Source organism: Plecotus auritus (genome assembly GCF_963455305.1).
Source record: "Plecotus auritus genome assembly, chromosome: 7".
Classification (NCBI taxonomy): domain Eukaryota; kingdom Metazoa; phylum Chordata; class Mammalia; order Chiroptera; family Vespertilionidae; genus Plecotus; species Plecotus auritus.
Window position 1 is genome coordinate 109,920,375 of NC_137774.1, and position 22,322 is coordinate 109,942,696.

At 42.3% G+C, this 22,322-nt stretch overlaps 1 protein-coding gene and 1 pseudogene across 2 annotated transcripts; both read right to left on the reverse strand.

Annotated features, from left to right (window-relative positions):
- Positions 1–4,444: 4,444 nt before the first annotated feature.
- Positions 4,445–8,584, reverse strand: TSLP (thymic stromal lymphopoietin; the record flags this gene model as incomplete). The annotated part of the gene is made up of 3 exons (XM_080677466.1): positions 4,445–4,558; positions 7,473–7,511; positions 8,405–8,584. Coding segments are annotated over 3 exons (333 nt in total), but the record flags the coding sequence as incomplete, so codon positions are not given.
- Positions 8,585–21,275: 12,691 nt separating this feature from the next.
- LOC308253911 (small ribosomal subunit protein eS4-like) lies at positions 21,276–22,071 on the reverse strand (annotated as a pseudogene). Its single transcript has one exon. The product of its transcript is annotated as a small ribosomal subunit protein eS4-like (transcript).
- Between the last annotated feature and the right edge of the window lie 251 nt (positions 22,072–22,322).

Consider the following 22,322-nt stretch of genomic DNA (forward strand, 5'->3'; position numbering starts at 1 on the left):
ATTTTTTTATTCACTTGATTTTTAGACTCACTTGTTGATAGATATGTACTTGTTGTCACTTCGTTGTTCATAATTTTTATCTTTACCTTTTTCTTCTTCTTCTTCTTCCTCTTCTTAAAGAATACCTTTCAGCATTTCATATAATACTGGTTTGGTGGTGATGAACTCCTTTAGCTTTTTCTTGTCTGTGAAGCTCTTTATCTGACCTTCAATTCTAAATGATAGCTTTGCTGGGTAGAGTAATATTGGTTGTAGGTTCTTGCTATTCATCACTTTGAATATTTCTTTCCACTTGCTTCTGGCCTGCAAAGTTTCTGTTGAGAAATCAGCTGACAGTCGTATGGGTGCTCCCTTGTAGGTAACTAACTGTTTTTCTCTTGCTGCTTTTAATATTCTCTCTTTGTATTTTGCCCTTGGCATTTTAATTATGATGTGTCTTGGTGTGGTCCTTTTTGGATTCCTTTTGTTTGGGGTTCTCTGCACTTCCTGGACTTGTAAGTCTATTACTTTCACCAGGTGGGGGAAGTTTTCTGTCATTATTTCTTCAAATAGGTTTTTAATATCTTGCTCTCTCTCTTCTTCTGGCACCCCCATAATTCAGATGTTGGTGCACTTGAAGTTGTCCCAGAGGCTCCTTACACTATCTTTATATTTTTGTATTTTTTTTTTTCCTTTTGCTTTTCCGGTTGGGTCTTTTTTGCTTCTTTGTATTTCAAATCTTTGTCTTGATTCATGGGATCCTCTATTCTACTGTTGGATCTCTGTATATTATTCTTTATTTCAGTCAGTGTATGCTTAATTTCTAATTGGTTCTTTTTCATATCCTTGAGGGTCTCACTATATTTCTTGGAGGTTTCTAGAAGATTCTTGAGTAACCTTATAACTGTGGTTTTGAACTCTATATCCAGTAGTTTACTTTTCTCCATTTCTTTCATTTGTGATCTGTTTCTTTGTCTCCGCATTTTGGTTGCTTCCCTGAGTTGATAGAGTGGCTTTGTGTGCTAGGTGTCCTATAGGGCCCAGTGGCTCAGCCTCCCTAATTACCTGAGGTGGACACCCTTTGTGCACCCCTTTGTGGGCTGTGTGCACAGTCTTGTTGTTAAGCCTTGATTGCTGTTGGTATCACTGGGAGGAATTAACTTCCAGGCCAATTGGCTGTGAGGACCAGATGTGTCTATAATGGGAGAACTTCTGTGCTGGAGACACCCTTTTGGGGCAGGACTTGCTTCGGTGGGGCTTTGGCACTCACTGAGTCTGCCCCCTGAGTGTGTCTCTTATGGATGTGAAGAGTTGTAATCTGGATGGTCTCACTCTGACCTCTGGGTACACTGGCTCTTGGATCTCCATGGAGGTGCAAAGTCAGCCACTGCCTGAGGCCACCCAACAGGAGCTACAGAGAGATCTGCAGATTCCTCCTCTTTGTTTGGGGTTTGGAGGTTCCCAGATGAGGCCCAGCTGTGAAGCAATGCAAGCTGCTGTCCAGCCTTGGGCCTTCTTTTGGAGGCTCTAGGGCTCTCTGACCCAGCTGCAGTTTAACAGGTTTTTAAACAGAGAAAGGCCAGGCCATTCAAATGCAAAAGCCTCTGTGCACAGCTTGGGTGGGGTTATAAATTGGGTAGGGCAGGGTCTCAGGGAATCACCAGGGTGGAGCAAACAGCAATGGCTGCCAGTCAACTCTGCCCCGAAGAGGCCCCTGGGTCTCTGTGTCCCACGGCACCATGCAGGAACAATGATCACTGCAAGCACCTCTGAGAGAAAGCCGCCCTTGTGTTCTGGCCTGATGCCAGACAGTTCAGTTTCTCTCCGTATGTGTCTGGGTCCCCAGAGTCTCACCCGGAACTGGAGTTCAGAGCAGTTGGGAGCTTGTATCTTCTACCTGACTGAAAAGGACAACAGCATACCCAGCTGCCAGCCACTTTTGCATGGACTTTGTACACCCACACCTCCGCACCTCCTACCGGACTCAATGCGCTTTTCTCTTTCCTTCTAGTTGTAGGATTTCCACTCAGCCAGCCTTCCCGTGGTTCTGGATGATATTCGTTTTGTCTTTTAGTTGTAGTTTTTTTTTTTTTTTTAAATATATTTTATTGATATTTTTACAGAGAGAGGAAGGGAGAGAGGGATAGAGAGCTAGAAACATCGATGAGAGAGAAACATCGATCAGCTGCCTCCTGCACACCTCCCACTGGGGATGTGCCCGCAACCAAGGTACATGCCCTTGACCGGAATCGAACTTGGGACCCTCCAGTCCGCAGGCCGACGCTCTATCCACTGAGCCAAACCGGTTTCGGCTTTTAGTTGTAGTTTTAATGTGGTTGTGCTTGGCAGCAAGTTCAGGTGTTTACCTATGGTGCCATCTTGGTTCTCTGTAAAGGAAGGTTTTTGAAAACAGTTATGTCCTGCTTTTGAAACAGGAAAACTAAACTGGAACAAGTGGTGTTCCCCTAGGCAGGATGCAAAGGTGGCTTCCCGGGTTCTTGTCCAGCTGGGTTGGAAGAATGAAACCACGGACAAAAGGTGGTATAGGAAAAGGTGGAAATTTATTGAGAAACAAGCACAGCCTCCCATATAGCGAGGGAACGAGAGTTCCACTAAGTCCCTTTTTTCTAAGGTTTATAAAAGCTGCAGTTCTTTGTGTCTTGATCTCCTCTCTTATTGGTCACTGTAGCAGCTTCAGAGCTCAAACCTCATGTGAGGTTCCCCTCTTCTTCTCCCTTTTGTTTTTCTATTCCTTTTGGCCTTCCTCTTCCCTCTCTGAATGAGTGGATTCCTTTCCTTTATTCTGTGAATGTACACCTTCTGCAGCTCCCAGTCTTCTATGGATGTATGCCCTCTGGCAGCTCCCTGATTCTGTGAATGTATACCTTCTGCAGCTCCCAGCTCTGCAGCCCTGTGGTTCTCCCCATAGACCCCGTAATTCCTAAAACTTCCTAAACCTGCCTATTTTACCCCTAAAACACTCCTTTTACTTTCAGCTACAGTTTGAGTTTCTCTGGATAAAAGCTTTGTCTTATTTCCTTTTGTATCCCCAGTACTTGGCTGAAGGCTTGACACACAATAGGTGCTCTGTAAATACTTATTGGATACATAATGTAAGCTTCTTCTTACCTGACAGCAGGTAAAATGGATTTAGGGATATTGAACTTCCCCTTTTCTGTTGTTGCTCAACACAATCCCTCAGGGCAATGGTGGGGAGGGGTCGGGGGAGGAAAGTTTACACTTAAAGGACAAATCAATGTATTCCTATCTGCTCCCTATTGGCCTGAGTGTTAGAGCTAGGTTGGTCCCTCCCACTGATGTTCAGAGCATTGAGTCAAGGGTGAGTGAGAGGGTGCCTGTGGCCCTAGCTTGCATCAGTGTTCAAGAATAGGAGGATGAGTTTAACATATCTTGTTTACCTTTGCCTCCTTTGTCTCTTCCAGGTGTGAAGTCTACCTGGGAAACTAGGAAAGACTAGAGACATGATTTAAGAGAAGAATTTTTGGAAAGTATCCTCATACCACTTATCTATCCCCAAATATTCTCTATAGCAGCACAGGGCAGGAGGGAAGTAGTCAATGGGCTCGAAGGATCAGGGGAGGGAAAAAGTTGCAGAAAAGTGAAGCCCCTAGAAAAATGTGTAGGTGAAAATCATCTAGCTACATAAAATAACACATTCATACGAAATGAATTTGAGAATTATTTTATTAAGAAATGTATCATGTCAATAACAAAACAATATGTACATTTAAAAAAGTGCTTACTGTTCATTTTGATCAATGTCACCTCAATAAATTTAATAAAAAAATAAAGTGCTTATACAATAAATTAAAAATGTATTCCATAAGTTTAAAAATATATATTATTTTAGCTTTAACAAATGCACTTCTTCAAGATCTGCTTGCATATACCACTATTATCTGTTGCATAATTTTTAAAATGTAACTTAAAATATTTTCACAATTTTAATATGAAATTCTTTCAAATTGCTCCAATATATGTACAGCTTTTTGTGTGTACCATTTTGCTTCTACGTATTTCCTTATTTGGTAAATTTTTAGTATGAAAGAAATGCCTGCCTTTTAAACAAAGGATCATATGCTCCTGAGTTCAATTTTTTTCTTTTAGAATGGAGATAGTTCTCTTTCTACTATACTTTTAGATTCTTCCCTTGAATAAGGCCTATGTAGTTCCAGCTGAGAATTACTGTCACAAAGCCAGTGGCTCAGACATCAATGCTACTGAAGTGTCCCTGACATTTGAGGGGTAGTACCTCCCCCACATTATAAACCAATATTAAATAATAAAAGCTTACAAAAATAAGTTAAGAAACCCTTCTGTAATTAAAAAAATAACTAGTAGTGATCTTTTAAATGTCACAGAATTAACATTCCATCTACCTAATAAGGATGATTTATTTTGTTGCTGTGAAATATGACATCAATGAAGGTTCACTTTGTCTCTATTAAAAACGCATGAAACGACCCCACAATCCTAATAAGTTTGAGACTATTTTCTGGCATTCATTTATTGTGTCTTCTCTTTTCTTCCTTTTCTTCATTGCCTGGGCATTATTTTTCTGTGGAATAAGAGAATCAGTAATTAAAATTAATTGTCACTATCTTTAATGGCAGGTTACATTGTCTTCTCTATGCAAACCTATTTCTCAATGTATTCCCCTAACACCTGCTTACTGTCTGGGCCTGTGTGCTTTCTACAGAGGAATGCCCTCCCATTTTTCCACCCACTTACTCATGCTTCAAGGCCAAGCACCACCTCCTTTACAAGGCTTCTGATAATTGCTCAGACCTTTCTGTTAGAAACTCTTCTAGTGTTTCACAGTGTGTTTAATTTATCTTGGCTCTCACTTAAATGCTTTTTTAAAATTTTATTATTGCATCATGGGTATTCCCCATAGTGTTGAGCAGAATGTTTTATACATAGGACACATTGAATATTTGTTGAATGACTAAGTAAGTGAATAAGTTGATGGCTTCATGATCTCCTTGACAAGATCGTAAGTTCCTCTAAAATAGAACATATCTACATCTTCTTTACAGATAGAATTCAGGATTCTCCTGCCTTCAGTCCCTTCTACCACTGAGTTGTGCCACAGACACCTGAAGGTTTTTCTGAAGTGGAGACTAAACTTAAAGAAAAAAGATTGCAATGATATTTTGGTGTTTTCCTCTATCTAAATTACTCATGAATAGCGACGGACTGGACCTCCTAGATACACAATATTTGGGTCAAGAAAGTTTACCAGGTTAATAAGCAAAAATATTACAATTAAAATTTGCTAAATCATAAGTCAGTATTATTGGTCTTAGGCTCTTTCTATAAGCACAAATCTTACAATTAAAATTTGCTAAATCATAAGTCAGTATTACTGGTCTTAGGCTCTTTCTTCAGGCTTGGGAGGGGGCTTAAATAAAGAGAGAAGGGGGGGGGAGGGAAGAGATCAACCAAAGAACTTATATGCATATATGCAAAACCCATGGACATAAACAATAGTGAGGTGAGGGCCTGGGGAGGGGATGGGAGTAAGGAGGAGGTAGTCAATGGGGGAAGAAAGGGAGACATCTGTAATGCTTTCAACAATAAAGATAAATTTTTAAAAAGTACTTCAGACTCTCCCTTTCTTACTGTCCAGAACTTGATCTAGCCTGTTCTCTATGCTCTCCTTATATGGATAAACTTCACTGTGGCCATCTGTAGGTTTACTAGAGTCTCCTTGATAGAAGGCATAGAACCAAACCAGTTTTTCACATGTAGCCAGAATCACCCTATGGCTTCAATCTCCAATCCCTAAAAAAAATGACAGCCTTGGCCACACAGACTACTCAGTGTGCAGACTGATAAAGTCCATTGGTTAATAGATAGCAATCATACATATCTGCACTTATTTCTCTTTGTCTTTTTAAAATTTGTCATCCAGAAGATAAATCCTCTGCTTCACTTACATGCTGAAATAAATACTTATTGAGTACTAGTTACATGCCAGGCACCGTTCCAAGTGCTTTTACTAACATTGACTCATTTAATCCTTATAAACACTCTAGGTGGGACTGTTAATATGATCCTCATTTTGCAGAAGAAATTGAGCACACCGAGGCTAAGTAATTTATCCAAGTTTTCACTGTTAGAAGTTATGGGGCTAGGATTCAAAGTCAGGCAAGACTGTCTCCAGAATTCCTGCTCCTAACTCTGCACTACTGTTTCCATATTTAAAGTTATGCATTCATTCAAATGCATGTAACTGCACATGCAAAAGCCACTATGTTAAGAGGCAGCAATACCACCCACACAAGCAATTAAGCAAACATAGGGTAAAGATTTGATGTATGACTTACCATTTTAAGAAAGAACGCACAATTATTAAGTGAAAAGCCTAAGTAATGCTGCTCAAATTGTAGAATGGGCAAACATCTCATGAGAAGCCCATCCATACACAGGGACTGTGATTTTGAAGGTCTAGGTTGGGCCCCTGGGAATTGGCATTTTGGCCAATAACCTCCCATGCTCAGGCAGCCAGGTGACATTCTGATGTAGGAGGCTCAACACTCGTCTACGGTTTAGAACCATAATTCTGTAAAAAGAATCAGAACCCTAGAAATAAGTGGGTTTCGGTCGAGGTATCTATCAGCCTAGGTCTAAGTGACAATCTACAGCTCTGGCTCATTTGCTCTCCAAAAGATAGAACCTGAATAAAAACCACAGACTTCTGCACTGCACGAATAGCCCCTCTTTAATTCAAGGTTAGCGCCAAGACATAAAAAAGCTGGAGTGCTTTACGTTGGCTTACCTGCGTTGGGTAGTAGCCTGGGCAATAGCGTGTGAGCATCGTTTCCGTTCTTCTTGTTAATTCCTTGGGGAGTGACTTGCAGCCGGGGGTGGGATGCAAGGTAAGGTGCTCGATTTTAGTGAGGCAATCCGGCTGCTCGCAAGCGGCGACGTTTCAGAGAAGAGGAGAAAATGCCGCGGGGTGGGGGGTAGGGGTGTAAAACACAACGAAATAGAGTTGGTAAGAAATGAGTGAAAGGGGCAGCGGGGGAGGCGGGAAGGAACTGGGGACGCAACGAATGGGACTCGGGTGGGGAGAGGGCTAAAGATGCCAGGGAAGGGGAGGCAGAAGGGGGCCTCGTGAGAGGCGCAGGAGGCGCGGCGGGAGAGAGGACCAGCGCCGCCGCTCGCCGCGGGGTGAGGGGTGTGCCCCTGACGTCGTGCCCTGATTCTAGTTTCCTATTTGCCTTCCCTTTCGCGGGGGTGGGGGACCGGGAGCCTCTTCCGGAATCCCGCTCGGTTTCGAGAGAGACTTCCTCGCCCTAAATTGGAACCGAAGTGGTGTCCCCAGCTGGGCACCAGCCCAGAAGTTCCGGCAGCCCAGTTTCCCTTGCTGGGTCGCCCGAGGTTCTACCTCCGGCGGGGGGCCCCCTCCCCGGGATGCCTGGCGTCTCTCTGGAGAAAGCCGGGAGCACTGTTCAGCTACTCACCTGGTCGTCACAGCTAATGGTGGCGTCGCAGTGGGCACACTGGAAGAAAGGGGGGAAAAGCATCCGAGGAGAGGGTCAAGACGTAGTCACAGGAGAAACCCCACCACCCCACTGTTGCTCCCACGGGTTAAAGATGCCCTGAAAGCAGTTTCTACTTCCGCACTCCTTTTCTATGCATCTGTTCTTGTCATTGACAAAGTAGTGAAACATTGGGAATCTTCAGATCTGAAGATTCTGCTATCTGAAACAATATCAATGGATCCTGGTCCTGGAGGGAGACTTCTCCCCACCAAAGTAGGCACACCTGTATACCTGTCTACACAGCAGGGCTGCACACGAGAGCAATATGCCACTTTCGAATGCCCACATCTGTCCTAGAGCGAGCCATTCATGCATGTCACTCATGCATGATCTATCCAGAAATTAGAATAATTAAGGAAACGATTACTACTGTGTTCTAAACAATCTGAAGCACACCTGATCCATCATGGCATCCCAAGGCATCTAGAACACGAGACAGACCTGGAGGGCAACCTCACTGGTTAGGACTCAGCTCACAAGAATTCCCTCTTTTACTCCTCTCTTTTTCTCAAGCCTTCTCTTTCTCACGCCTGTTTTTTACTTTTTTCTGCACAAGTGGAGCAGCACTTTAGCCCAGTATAGACACTCTTGATGGATCATGTGTTACCTATCAATATCTGCTCCTCATCAGCATCTGCACACTTAATGCGTGCCACTCTCTAGGTTGTCATTTTAGAAGCAGATATATTTCCATACCACTTGCAAAAATTTTTGACATAATGCTGGGTCATGATCTTTTCCCAATATTATTTTTCTTTTTTTGAAAGTAAAATTGTGGTGTGTGTGTGTGTGTGTGTGTGTGTACTCTTCTGATGAAAACACATTGTTTTTAAAAAGGTTGCTTCACTTACCCTCTTCAGGTCTTTAGAAATGATTTCCTGGTAATCCATTCTAATCTTCTCAAAGTCACAATCAGTGAAATTGCTGGTTAGCACCAACCCTACCAGTTGCAAAATGAAGATCTTCCTGAAAAAATCTGACAGAACAAATAATAAGGCATCAGACAATGTATTTGAAAAGCCAGTTCCACCCCAGTTTCACATTAAACTCTTTCCACCCACACTGAATTGCCTCTAGATCTGCAAGGCCAGCCTTAAGGGCAAGTGCCCAGGCACTAACTACTCTTTGCCTCTTTTTCCCAGTGTACAGAAGCCCATATTCACCCATGCTGTCGCCGTAAGTTGGAGTCTCCCTGATGCTCCAGAGCTTTTTGGCTCCACATATATACTACCTAAACGCCTACGGGCCCTTTTCTCCTAGGCCAATGATTTTCCTTGATGTCATTTGCTTCCTTCATAGAATTCTGAATTGATGACATGAAAGGAAAAAAAAAATAGGACTAGCCAAATCTATGGAATTTTAACCTTAGCAAAATTAGCAGGAATTTCCCTCTCCTCCTTTGATCTTTGCCCTAAATCCTTTATATGTGCCTGCATGTGCTTTAAGAAAGAGATACTCTCCTACAGGGCCATTTCCAACAAGCCCCTTTCTTGATGGAAAAAACACCCCCAAACAGTATCCACTTTGAGGATTGAGTTCATGCCATACACACTGAGCATTTCCTTTGGCTAATTTCAACTGTTGCTTTCCCTCCTCTGTGGCCACCGAGTAAACTCATGTGCTTACTTAATGGGATGCTTAGAGTGTGAGTGCAACCTGAGGCTTGGACCGAGTTTCCATGTGAATGTGTTAAATGTACAATAGTGACCAGAATCTTAGAGGCAGGAACGAGAAAATGCTGAAATGAGTGGGGGAAAAGTCTGATGGTCAAAGCACCCTTAACAATTTCGGGCGGTGGTGGGGAGCGGGGAGCGCCTCAGGGGCTATGGTCTCCTCTAGTACTTCCACAGGCGTCAGGAACTTTTAAAACCATTAACTCCAGCGTCCAGTCACCTTCACAGTCTCACCCCTCAGGCCAAACGAAAGAGCTAGGACGCTAGACTCAAGCAGTGGGACCAGATGGCGCGGCGCGGAGCGGAGTGGAGCTGAGCGCAGCGGCGCGCGCCCGGGAAGGTGCTGTCCAGCGCGCCGCGATCCCAGAGTCTGCGCTTTTCAAGCGCCCTGCGCCCCACTCCGCAAGCCTAGACAACTTTGCTTGCCTCAGGTCCACGTTGGGACCTGAGCACCCGCACCTGTTTTAGGAACGCGAGAAGCAACGAGATGGAGGTCACGTATTTGAACTGGCAAACCCTTGTTAACTCAGCCAAGGAGAGTTTAAATTCAGGGAAGTGAGTCAGGGAGAGTGCCAGAGAGGATGCCTAGCCGCCTGTGGTTCTGGCAACGCCAGCAGAGTGTTAAAAGGTCGAAAGCCCGCCTCTTAGCAGGCTGCTACAGGACTAATCCCGCTCTCCTGAGCTTGACTCCCTGCCGCCTAGGCTCTCCTGACGCCCAGTTCTCATCCCTCCTTCCCCCTCCCCTCTTTCCTGTCGGAGCCTAAACAGCCCTGGTCCTTGGGAAGTTCCTAGTAGTCATCACCGGAGCCCCCAAGGCAGGGTGACCCGCGTGAGTCCTAGCAAATGTCACAGGCCACAAGGCACCTGGGCACAAGAGGAGGGGTGGCAAGAGTAGAGAAAAAAGCATAGTCTCCATGTAGGGGGTTGGGACTCGAGCCAGAAGTGAATTTTTTTTCCATAGAAGGCGCTCAGCAGCTGGACCCATACAGCGGGACCCAGTTCTCTGGTTAAGGCCTGAGGATAAAGGTTGTGGCGCTAACAGCAGTGTGGGAAAGCCTCTGATTCACGGCTGACTTCACAGGTGGGCTTTTCTGGCATACTCGAAGTCTAGGGTTTAACGTCAGGCAGCATCCTTTGGTAAAGAAGCTCCCCGCCATCACCAGGGTTTCAGGGTGTCTTGGGATGATGCCCAAACCGGATTCATCTGTTGTGACATTAGAGGTGTTCCGGGTGGACAGCTGGACATTGGACAGGCAGACAGGAGATGAAGACACAGATCTCTTCCCTGGGTGAAGATATGCTGGTGGGACGGTAACAGAAGAAAGGCATCCCTGACTGAGGTTCTATTTCCATTTTTCTAGGGTGTAACCGAGCTGCCTCCTTTTCTTTATTTCTTCCTTTAAAACATTACAACTTTGAGATGAGGCAGACAGGGTGCCTCCTCCTCAGGCATTTTAGAAGATGGCTCTTAGACTGTTAAACACACTGCTAAACCTTTGTCTCTGGGACCCCCTATTTCTTTATCTGTAATTGTGTGACCTCTTAAATCGCTTCAATTATATCACATTTCTGCTTAAAAACTCTTGGTAGACTCCCAGTTGCCTTGCCATTTACAATCATCTCTCCCCTCTTGGCTCTATGCCAAGCATGTCAAACTCGCAGGTTGCATGCAGCCCACAACGAATATTTTTGCGGCCCAGCCAATATAACGGTATGTAAGAAACATTTTCATAAAAATGTCATAACTTAATTTTTACAATATCCTGTTATACATAATTATTAATAACGAACTACAACGTTCGCTAATGACTGATTCCTATAATTGTGTTGCATTCATTTCCCTTACCCGCCTTACACGCAGGCACACAATTTCTCTCCACTAATACCAGCAGCGAATATTTTAGCAGCCAATTGCCACATCAGTAGTCGTGGACTGACTTGCTTGGTGTGCGCAACAGGAAGTATTTCACTTTCGAAAAACAAGAAAAATAGGTTATTTGCATTACACTTATTAATTTGTGCAGTTATTCAGTGTCTGGTAAGTTAACGTTCAAGAAAAAATATTAATTTTTATTAAAATGTTCTATTATTTTATGTTAATGATTACTCATTTATTTCAGCCCTTTGTATTCAGCATGTCTCTATCGAAATAAACCTACGTTTCTATGAAAATTGAAGCTTTTGGTATTCTGCGGTGCACATAAACTTAAACCTTGTTTATTTGGCCTGTGTTAGCCTTTGAGTTTGACATGCTTGCTCTATGCTGTCTTTCTAGCCTTATCTCCAATATTTTAGGCTTCTGCCAAATTGTATCTAAAGTAAATATGCTCTAAATGTGCCCTAATCTTTGTTCTTTCAGCTCTCACACCCTCAGATTTTAACTTTCTCCTGTTATTCCATGCTTGTTTCACTGGCCATCTACTCAAAAGTGGTCTCCTACCTGGCTGTGACCTCATTTTCCTTTAAGCCATATTTATCTAGGACTTCCCTCTTACGACCTCAATTCATTATGTAATATTTCAAAAATACTTTCTACTTTATTTTTTTTTATTAGACTGTGAGTTTCCTTAGAAGCAAGCAATGTTTTATATTTAGGAATTTGTTCAATATCCATTTACTTTTTCCAAAGACATTTGAAGTGATTCGCAATAATTTCATTGGTGCAAGAAGGTAAAAAACAGTCAAGATGAGGCAAAATAAAGGACAAAGAATAAAGAAGGTGAGGTTCAGTTACAAGGAATGCCATAGGAAAACATTATTAAGGACTGGAAAATTAAGACAAGCTCAAAAGTGAGTTCTGATCATCCAGTCATTGCAAAGAAGAACATAAGATGGGCTCTACAAGTTTATTCGGGAAACCATTTTTTTTCTTAGGACTGTAGTCATCACCATAGCCACATAGGTCTTAGTCTTAATGCTATATGTAATAATAGATACTTAAAGATACTCAATAAGTTGAAGTATATTAACTTCCTTTAAGACCATTGTCAGTAAGCAAATCATTTTCTATTAAAAGAATCTTTCTAAAAAGATTTCTTTTTCTAGCTTTTTGCTGCCACCATCCTGTAATCTACTTATAAGCCTTGCCTGTGGCAAACATTCAGGTAAGGGCATCTCTGAAAATTCATGATGGGCTAAAGAGCTTCCCATTTTCCCTCTCTTTTCATTTGTTCAAATGCTGAAGGTGTGAACAGTATCTACATGTGTAGTTTGGGAAATTCTAGATTAGGTCAAGAATTGAAGTGAGATCATTTGTATCACTTTGTGATTACTCAGAGAGCTTATGCAATTCTCTCACCCATGAATGGACTAGAAAATGACCTACGACACAAGTCTCTTTTCTCCTACCCTAACTAGAAAGATCTGTCATTCACTTATTTCCTTAATATTTTTATTTTTTTAAAGTAATGGTTCCCTTTGTTTCTAATTTCCTTATTTTTTCCCTCCCTCTTTTTAAATTTACTTCCTTCTTCCTCTTCTTTTAACTGTCATGAATTTAAGTAGATTGAAGTTGACTGGGAGGGGGAAAAGATTCTATATTTTAAAAATGTATTAAATCATAGAGTCTTTGGACTTAAAAATGGAATGGATACCAGGTAGGTTGAGAAAATGGGAAATGTCTTGATGAAATGGAAGAGATTTCCTTCTACGGAGTAAGAAACATGGATGATGCCAACCTTATCTTGGTAATATTTTAGAACGTGTAACAATGGGCTTTCCCCAACGAAAGGGTGGTTTTTTGGGGGAAGACTGGAAGTAAAGAGGTTGCTGGTTATATAATCACTCTACCTCTTGGCTTTTGAATAGTTATCCAAAAAGGAAAGGCTACACTTTGCAAGGGTGAACATTTTTTCTCTCTTGAAATTTTACCTACATTGTTCATAGTCAAGTACAAGTATTTATATAATGTGAAGTGCGTCAATGTGAGGTCAATGCAGCACATATCTATTTGACCCATTAATTTTGTATTGTACATTTGTACTCAAGCAGCCTTTCTGTTGGTCTGAACCATTGATTCATCAAACTCCATACACCCTCTAAGATTCTTTGGGGAGATTTGTAGACCAGAAAGTGAAATGAGTTAACTATGACAAATGTGAAAAACATACCTTTTATTTTGTTTCATTTTCAGGCCAGTGATACCTGCATGGTCAGCCTATGGATCAGGGAGTGAAGGAGACTAAATCTATACTAATAAAAGGGTAATATGCTAATTAGACTGGGAGACCATCTGGGATCAGGCCGGCAGGGGGGAAAGTTGGGGGTGATCAGGCTGGCGGGGGTGAGGGGGGCGCAGTTGGAGGCAATCAGGCAGGCAGGCAGGTGAGCAGTTAGGAGCCAGCAGTCTGACAGTTTAGTCAGACATCCCCCAAGATTGGAGAGGGTGCAGGCCAGGCTGAGGGAAACGCCACACCCCGTGCATGAATTTCATGCACCGGGCCACTAGTATATGCATAAAAGCTTAGGGCTTGCAGTCATTCCTCTGTTTGTAGGTAAAAGATCTTGCTTGCTTTACTGTTTTTCTGCAATCTAATAGGAAACAAAAAGGGAGAAGATTATTCAAGAGAAAGGTAGGTATTGAGTTTTCTTAGAATGTTTCAAAAGAGTTGTAGAAGAGATCAGAGTTCAAAATAGTTCAAATTTTAGATACTTTTGCAAGGATAGTTACCATAGTTGTAAATATAGTATATGCTATTTTCCCCTCTAGATATACTCTCCACCCTTCCCTATCTTGCTTTGTACCCCAGAGGCTGCACTATTCAAACGCCAAGCCTAGACAACTTTGCTTGCCTCAGGTCCACGTTGGGACCTGAGCACCCGCACCTGTTTTAGGAACATGAGAAGCAACGAGATGGAGGTCACGTATTTGAACTGGCAAACCCTTGTTAACTCAGCAAAGGAGAGTTTAAATTCAGGGAAGAGAGTCAGGGAGAGTGCCAGAGAGGATGCCTAGCCGCCTGTGGCTCTGGCAATGCCAGCAGAGTGTTAAAACGATGAAAGCCCTGATCTATAAGGACTGCATCAAAGTCTCCATAAACCTCCAGTTTCTGGTTGGGTTCAGCCAATAAGAAATATTGGCAAGGGTTCAGAAGGTAAATTGGGATTTTAACTCACTCACTCCTTTTGTGTTAGCTCCTCATAGCTTGCATGCTTTTCTTTCCTGAAGGCCCCAATTCCTGTTAGCTGACCTCTAGAACTTGCTACATTCTAGGTTCTGGTAACCAGTTCCTTTCTTTGTCTCTTTATCATCTGAGGGTGATAATAGCTTCTTCTTCTTGCTAGCCTGGGGGTACTGTTCTATTCTAAACATTACAACTTGGCTGGGCCAGATCCAGTTTATATCCATTGTTCTGACAACATTTATTAATAAAGCTTCATTTTACCCTCAAAAGTGGCACCATTTAAATAATAAGTTATATTAATATTGTTGATTTCCCTACTTATATCCTTTATAAATAATTCATTTGTTACCCAATTTGAGTGTGCCAGTTGTTTCCTGTGGGCCTCCTGACTCATAAAGTTACCTACAGTTGTCACCAGTATGTGATCACTTGAAGCCATCAGCTAACATTCCTGTCCTTTACTTTGTGGGATCAGACTAGTTCTATAACTTTTATAGAGGAAACAGTGACTCTTAATATGTAATTAAATTATATATATATTTTTAAAAAAGTTCTTGCTCTTTTCTTAACAGTGAAAGATATAAGAAATTTTTCAGTTTTCCTTTTATTGCCAAATGACATCCTTTCCTAGTAATATTGTTAGACTGGATTTGCAAGAAAGCTTCACACCTATATTGTGTAACTTGCTTAGTAGCTGAACTCTCATTGTTTATATATAAAAGCTTCATAAGAAAAGTGACCATTATGTGAGTCAAGTGGTAGCCATTAGCTTATTTCTCATCTGGTATGTTTGAGGTCCTCCAAGTAGCTCCCCTATGGTGAGTCCCACTATTATCAATAATAATATCTGAGTTAGGCAATCACTCCAAGCATTTCCTCTGTCAAATGTAATAAACCCCTCACAGCCATTTTATAATCATGCCACATTATGGTCTACTTTCTGAGAATGGCCTGCCTGAGAATTCCAGACTCATGGTGAGGATGAAGGGAGGAAAAAACAAGAAAAGAAGGAGGAGACTGTGGAAAGTTGAGGAAGATAAATGGACAGCAAAGATATATAGTGTCCATTAACACAGAGAATAGTGTGGTGAAGGCCTGGGGTGAGGAGCAGGTGAGGGCTAGAAGGGGTCAATGGGGAAAAAGAGGGGGCATCTGTAATACTTCAACAATAAAGATAATTAAGAAAGAAAAAGACATATAGTGTCTAAGAGTTTGACCTGGGGCATATCCTCAGGTGGGACTGTCATTTAGAAAAGATGTTGGGAGTTTAGAGCAGGTGGTCAGCAAACTATAACCTGTAGACCAAATCCTGTCACTGTTTTTAAAAACAAAGCTTATTGGAACACAGCCATTACCTTTTGTTTTCAGCATTGCCTCTGATTCTTTTTGCACTGCAAAGACAGAATTGAATAGTGGAAATGGAAATCATATGGCCTGAAAAGCTTAAAATATTTGGTATCTGGCTTTTTACAGAAAAAATTTATAGACCTTTATAGAGGCTCATCCCACTTAACCTTATAATGGATTTGGTTGTTGACTCTATACCTGTACAATTCATTTATCAAAAAGACTGTCACCGGCACCTAAGGTCCTGTGTCTCCAAAACAGTAATCTCTCATGAATACAGTCTTTAAATCAAGGGAATTTTTCCCTTCTCTTCTTACATCCACCTTTGTTCAACAAAATTTGTAGTGCAAACTCCTAATTCACACTAAGTACCTAGGAATATGTATTAATTACACTCACAAATTCCCAAGACCTTTCTCATCTATGCCTAACAGTTTTAAAGGTTCAAATCTGTGTTAGAGAATAGTTTTTGCAAAATGCATTTGAAGAGATGAAATCTAAAAACAAAGATATACAATAAGTATTTCATACAGTAGGTCCTCGGGTTCTGTTGGAGATCCATCCTATGGCGTGATGTAGTGCAATTTTTGCTGTAAGTCAGAAGCCACCTACATAAGCACTCATGTCACTCACATGGAGCACATACACAGCAGTAATGAAGTGAAACAGTAAAAAAAATTTAAAAGAAAGATAACAATTCCTGACCTTTACTTGTGGTAAATAAATAATAAAAAACATAAAGCACATATGTACATACATCGAAATGAGGGAATTTTTTTAAATTATAAATAAATGGGAGATGGTGACGTAACCACAAAACGACGTACATCGAGTTTGACGTAACCCGAGGACTGTCTGTACTTTGTTATTTGACAAAAACCAGAAAATTGCCTCAATAATTTTGTATCTCAGAGAATATAGTCTACTCTCATTTTTTTGAAAGAAGAGATTTATAGAATTGTAGTGTGGGTGTTATTCTTTTAGACCAGTGGTCGGCAAACTCATTAGTCAACAGAGCCAAATATCAACAGTACAACGATTGAAATTTCTTCTGAGAGCCAAATTTTTAAAATTTAAACTATATAGGTAGGTACATTGTTATTAACTTAATTAGCGCACTCCTAAGCTGGCCTTTGCTAAAAACTCAAGGGGCCAAAGAGCCTCATGTGGCTCACAAGCCGCAGTTTGCCAACCACTGTTTTAGATGAATGTGCCCATTGATAACTTCACAAGAGGCCTGGTGCACAAAATTCATGCATGGGGGGCGGTTCCTCAGGCCAGACTGCACCCTCTCGCAATCTGAGACCCCTCGGGGTATGTCTGACTTCTGGTTTTCCTCTGGCTACTTTTAAGATGTTCTCTGCCTTTGTTTTCTTTTTTTGTTTTTTTTTTTTGTAGTTTCCCTCTAATGCACCCAAGTATTAATTTTCTTTCTCCTTGCAGTCCTCGCAGTCCGGGACCCCTCGGGGATGTAGCAGTGTGTCAAGTGGCAGGCGGCCAGGGAGGAGCCCGAACCGGGGCCAGGTGCTGTGCCGCTCATGCTCATCCTGGCCCGCTGTGCTTGCTACTGACACTTGGTAGTGCTACCACAGAGTTGGGAGAGGCTCCCAGCACGGCAACTGTGCTTGCTAGCTGTGAGCCAGGCTTCTGGCTGAGCAGCGCTTCCCCTGTGGTAGTGCACTGACCACCAGGGGGCAGCTCCTGTGTTGAGCATCTGCCCCTTGGTGGTCAGTGCACATCATAGCGACCAGTTGTTCCAGTCGTTCTGCTGTAACTGACACTTAGGCTTTTATATATATAGATTGTAACTTCATTCAATGAAGAATACTTACTTTACCTCCAAATCCACACTTCTCTGATACAATGAGTTGAATTACCTTTCTCATTCGTATTTGTGTAAAGTCAGAGTTTTTTTATTGGGGACAGTTCTTTAAAGGATTTCTTCTACAGGACAATATTTTGTAAATAATCTGGATAACTTCAAACCTATGCATTTTATTTTAGAGAGAGAAAGAGCGAGGAAGGAAAAGAGAGAGAAACACAGATTTGTTGTTCCACTTATTTATGCATTGGTTGATTCTTTTCTTAAAAAATATAATATGTATATGTATATATTTTAAAATATTTTTATTGATTTCAGAGAGGAACAGAGAGAGATAGAAACATCAATGATGAGAGAGAATCATTGATTGGTTACCTCCTCTGAGCCCTCAACAGGGGCATATGCCCTGACCAGAAATCAAACCATGACCTACTGGTTCAAAGGTTGACACTAAACAACTGAGCCACTCTGGCAGGGTTGATTCTTGTATGTGCCCTGATGTGGGGATCAAACTCACAATCTTGGCATACTGGGACAATGCTTAACCAACTGACCTATTCAGCCAGGGCTGAAAACCTATGTATTTAAATTCATCTTATGATGCTTGTATGTGCCCTAGAGGGGCCCGATGCACAAAATTTGTGCACGGGGATGTGTGTGTCTACACCCTCTCCAATCTGGGACCCCTCGAGAGATATCTGACTTCCTGTTTAGGCCCGATCCTGGTGGGATCGGGCCTAAACGGGCAGTTGGACATCCCTCTCACAATCCAGGACTGCTGGCTCCCAACCGCTCGCCTGCCTGCCTGCCTGATTGCCCCTAACTGCCAGCCTGATCACCCCCTAACCACTCCCCTGCCAACCTGATCGACGCCTAACTGCTCCCCTGCCAGCCTGATTGCCCCTAACTGCCCTCCCTTGCTGGCCTGGTTACCCCTAACTGCCCTCCCCTGATAGCCTGGTCACCCCTAACTGCCCTCCCCTGCCACCTGGTTGCCCCCAATTGCCCTCCCCTGCAGGCCTGGGTCCCCCCCAACTGCCCTCCTCTGCCGGCCTGGTCACCCCTAACTGCTCTCCCCTGCAGGCTTGATCGCCCCCAACTGCCCTCCCTTGCAGGCCTGGTCCCTCCCAAATGCCCTCCCCTGCTGGCCTGATTGCCCACAACTGCCCTCCCCTGCTGGCCATCTTGTGGTGGCCATCTTGTGTCCACATGGGGGTGGCCATCTTTGACCACATGGGGGCGTGCCATCTTGTGTGTTGGAGTGATGATCAATTTGCATATTACTTCTTTATTATATAGGATTCTGTTTAGGGCCTGTTACATTGTCTCATGATATCTTAATGTAACTCAATTATATTTAATATTTAGTAAGCAACAAGTATTAGTTGCACAGAAGTAAATCCAAAGATTCAGATAATGTTCTATGGTGTGTTTTTATTGTTTTATAAATAAATGATTTTTAAAAAGAAACATGAGTTAATAATTAAAATTATTATTTTATTACTAATAAATAGAGTTATTAATTTAAAAATAATTAAAATTTAGTGGGTCAATTAGTAGTCAGTACAAAAATCTAGAGATGAAGGCATGTGGTCCAACTTTGATCCAGAGCAATTTGTTTACACATTCTGTTTTCTTTTTTGTCTCACTGGGATTATTTAAAGAGATGTTAATATATACAAAACCCCTTGAGTATATGGAGAGAGGCCCAGTTGTACATTTTATGAGTAAAAATGCAAAACACTGAGCGTCCAGGCCTCCTTTCATCTTCAGATAAACTGTCCACCACTAGGTGTCTTAGTGGGAATGCACAGCATTACAGGCACCTGAGAAAGTGTTCTGAGCAATTGCGTAATGAGCAGCCTCAGGCACTGGTATCTCCTTTTGCAAAGAGCTTGGAGTGAAAGTCTTCATGAGTCATTATCTTCAGTTGCAGAGTGAGGCTAAGTTTCCTCTGTTCAGACTGCTATACCGTAACACCACAAAACTAGGAAGCTTAAACATAAACATGTATTTGTCATAGTTCTGAAGGCTGGGGAGTCTATGGTCAGGGTGCTGGCTGATTTTTTTTCTGGAAGGAACTTTCTTCTTGGCTTGCACGTGACTATATCCTCACAGTGGACAGAGAGGTCATCTTGTCCTTTCTTAGGACATTGGTTAGGGCTGGGACACAAAACCCACCATGCAGGCAACACAAACTCATGACCTTATTACCACCCAAAAGCTCCATCTCCATATCATTGCATTGTTAAGGCTTCAACACCTGAATTTTAGGGGGACACAAACATTCAGTCCATAGCATGCATATCTATCTGATAAGTTGCAGAAAAGAAGCATTTCCTTAAGTGAAAATGATTTTGCCATCTTTTCTTTGTTTTTGTTTCATTTTTTGCTGCCTTCTTTTGAATTAATTCTGTATTTTGTAAATAATTCTTTTTATTACTTTATTTGTATAGTTGTGTGTGTGTGTCTCTGTGTGTGTGTGTGTGGCTGCTTTTGAGTTACAGTACATATCTGTAGATTACCACAGTCTACCTTCAAGTAATATACCATTACATGTCTAGTGTGTGTGTTATAAAAGTGTATTTCTATTTCCCCCTCTTAGCTTCTCTCCATTTGCTGCTATGTACTTTATTTAAAGAGTCAATTATATATATCTATATACACACACACACACACACTAGAGGCCCAGTGCATGAAAATTCATACACTGGAGGGGGGGTCCCTCAGCCCGGCCTGCCCCCTCTCACAGTCTGGGAGCCCTCAGGGGTGGGAGGCAACCTGGTGATCAGGGGAAGGCGATGCCCCCATCACACCTCTGCTGCTGCCACTGCCAGCAGCACAAGCCTCAGCCGGCCCTGGTTACCTGAGCATCGGGCAGCCCTGGGCAGCTGGGAGGCTGAGGGGACTGGGGGACTCCGGAGCTGGTGTGCGGAGCGGCTGGACGCACCTGGGGGCGGGCCCTGCCATGCTGCACACCTGCCATCCCAGTGGGGCTGACGGGACTGGGCGCTGCCATCTTGTGGCTGTGGGCGCCGTCATCTTTGAGGGCGTGGCAGTCAATTAGCATATTCCCTCTTTATTAGATAGGATATTAAATATATTTTTATTGATTTCAGAAAGGGAGATGGAGATATAGAAACATCAATGATGAGAGAGAATTATTGAGTGACTGCCTCCTGCAAGCTCCCTACTGGGGATCAAGCCCACATCCCAGGCATGTGCCCTTGACTGAAATCGAACCTGCAACCCTTCAGTCCACATGCTGATGCTCTATCCACTGAACCAAACCAGCTAGGGCAAGAGTCAATTATATTTTAAAGAGATCTTTAAAATAAGAAAAATTTACCATGCATATTTACTCATCTAGTTATTTCCTCTGCCCTTCTTTACATGCTGTGTAGATCCAAATTTCCCTCCAATAAGGGAGGTCTTAGGGGCATTTTTTTGCAGTTCAGATTTGCTGTAATGAATTCTTTCAGCCTTTGTATGTCTGAAGCTCCCCTTCACCTATTTTTGGCTTTCAATTTTCAAATATATTTTTTTGGATATAGAAACCTCCCCCCCCCCCATTATTTTAAAGATTTTCTGTGAAGTCAAGCGGCTTGAATTATTTTAAAAAAGAAATCTACTGCTATCCTTATGACAAAATAATAAACATATAATGTCTTTTTCCTCTAGCTGCTTTTTTCCCCCATGCTGTATTGTCTTTAATTAAGTACAAAGACTTTTTCAATCATGTCACCTAGAGCTCACTTCACCCACTGCTCTGTTTGGCCGCCAGTCTCTTGTCTCTCTCTTGTCTCTCTCTTGAGCAATGGTGAGGCGGATACCCTTTCCATGGGGAAGGGAAATCCACGGTTTGTTGCCTTTGCCAATTACAAAAATGTTGGAGAGCCGGGTGGCAAAGCTGTTGCCATTGGCATCTTTCACATGAACTCTGTCAAAAGAACCAGGGTGCCTCTCTCTGTTGGTGATCATGCCACTTTTTCCCAGGTTAGCACCTCTGGTCACCATACACAGATGACCAGTGTCAAACTTGATGCAATCAGTAATTCTGTCAGTCTCCAAATCAATCTGAATGGTGTCGTTCACCTTGATGAGGGGATAAAGGTAGCAATGGTGTGAGCATCATGGATTACCAGATGAGGGATTCCTTTTGTGCCCACAAAGATCTTCCTTACTTTGCACAACTTGTACTTGGCCTCCTCAGGTGTAATACAATGACAGCAAAAGTGGCCCTTATAGATCAGGCAGAAATTCTCTCCAGTCTTGTCAATGCTGATGACATCCATAAAACCAGCAGGGTAGGTTATATCGGTTCAGACCTTGCCATTGATCTCAATAAAGCGCTGCATGCAGATCTTCTTTACTTCATCTCTTGTTAGAGCATACTTAAGTCTGTTCCTTAAGAAAATGATGAGGGGGAGACATTCTCTCAGCTTGTGGAGACAGGTAGATGGCTGAGTAGCAAACACACTGGTCAGTTTATCCAGCACCCAATGCTCTGGAGCTGCTACACACTTCAGATGCTTCTTGGAACCATGAGCCATGGCTGCGTTAGGCAAAGAAAGAGGCCTCTAGCTGCTTTTAACGTATTCTCTTCATCACTGTTTTCTGCCCTTCAGCTTTATTGAGATATAATTGACATAAAATATTATGTAAGTTTAAGGTGTACAAAGTGTTGATTTGATAGACATATGTATATTGCAATTACCACCATAGTGTTACCTAACACCTACATCACTTCAAATAATTACTATTGCTTTTTTATGGTGAAAAATTTAAGATCTACTCTCTTAGT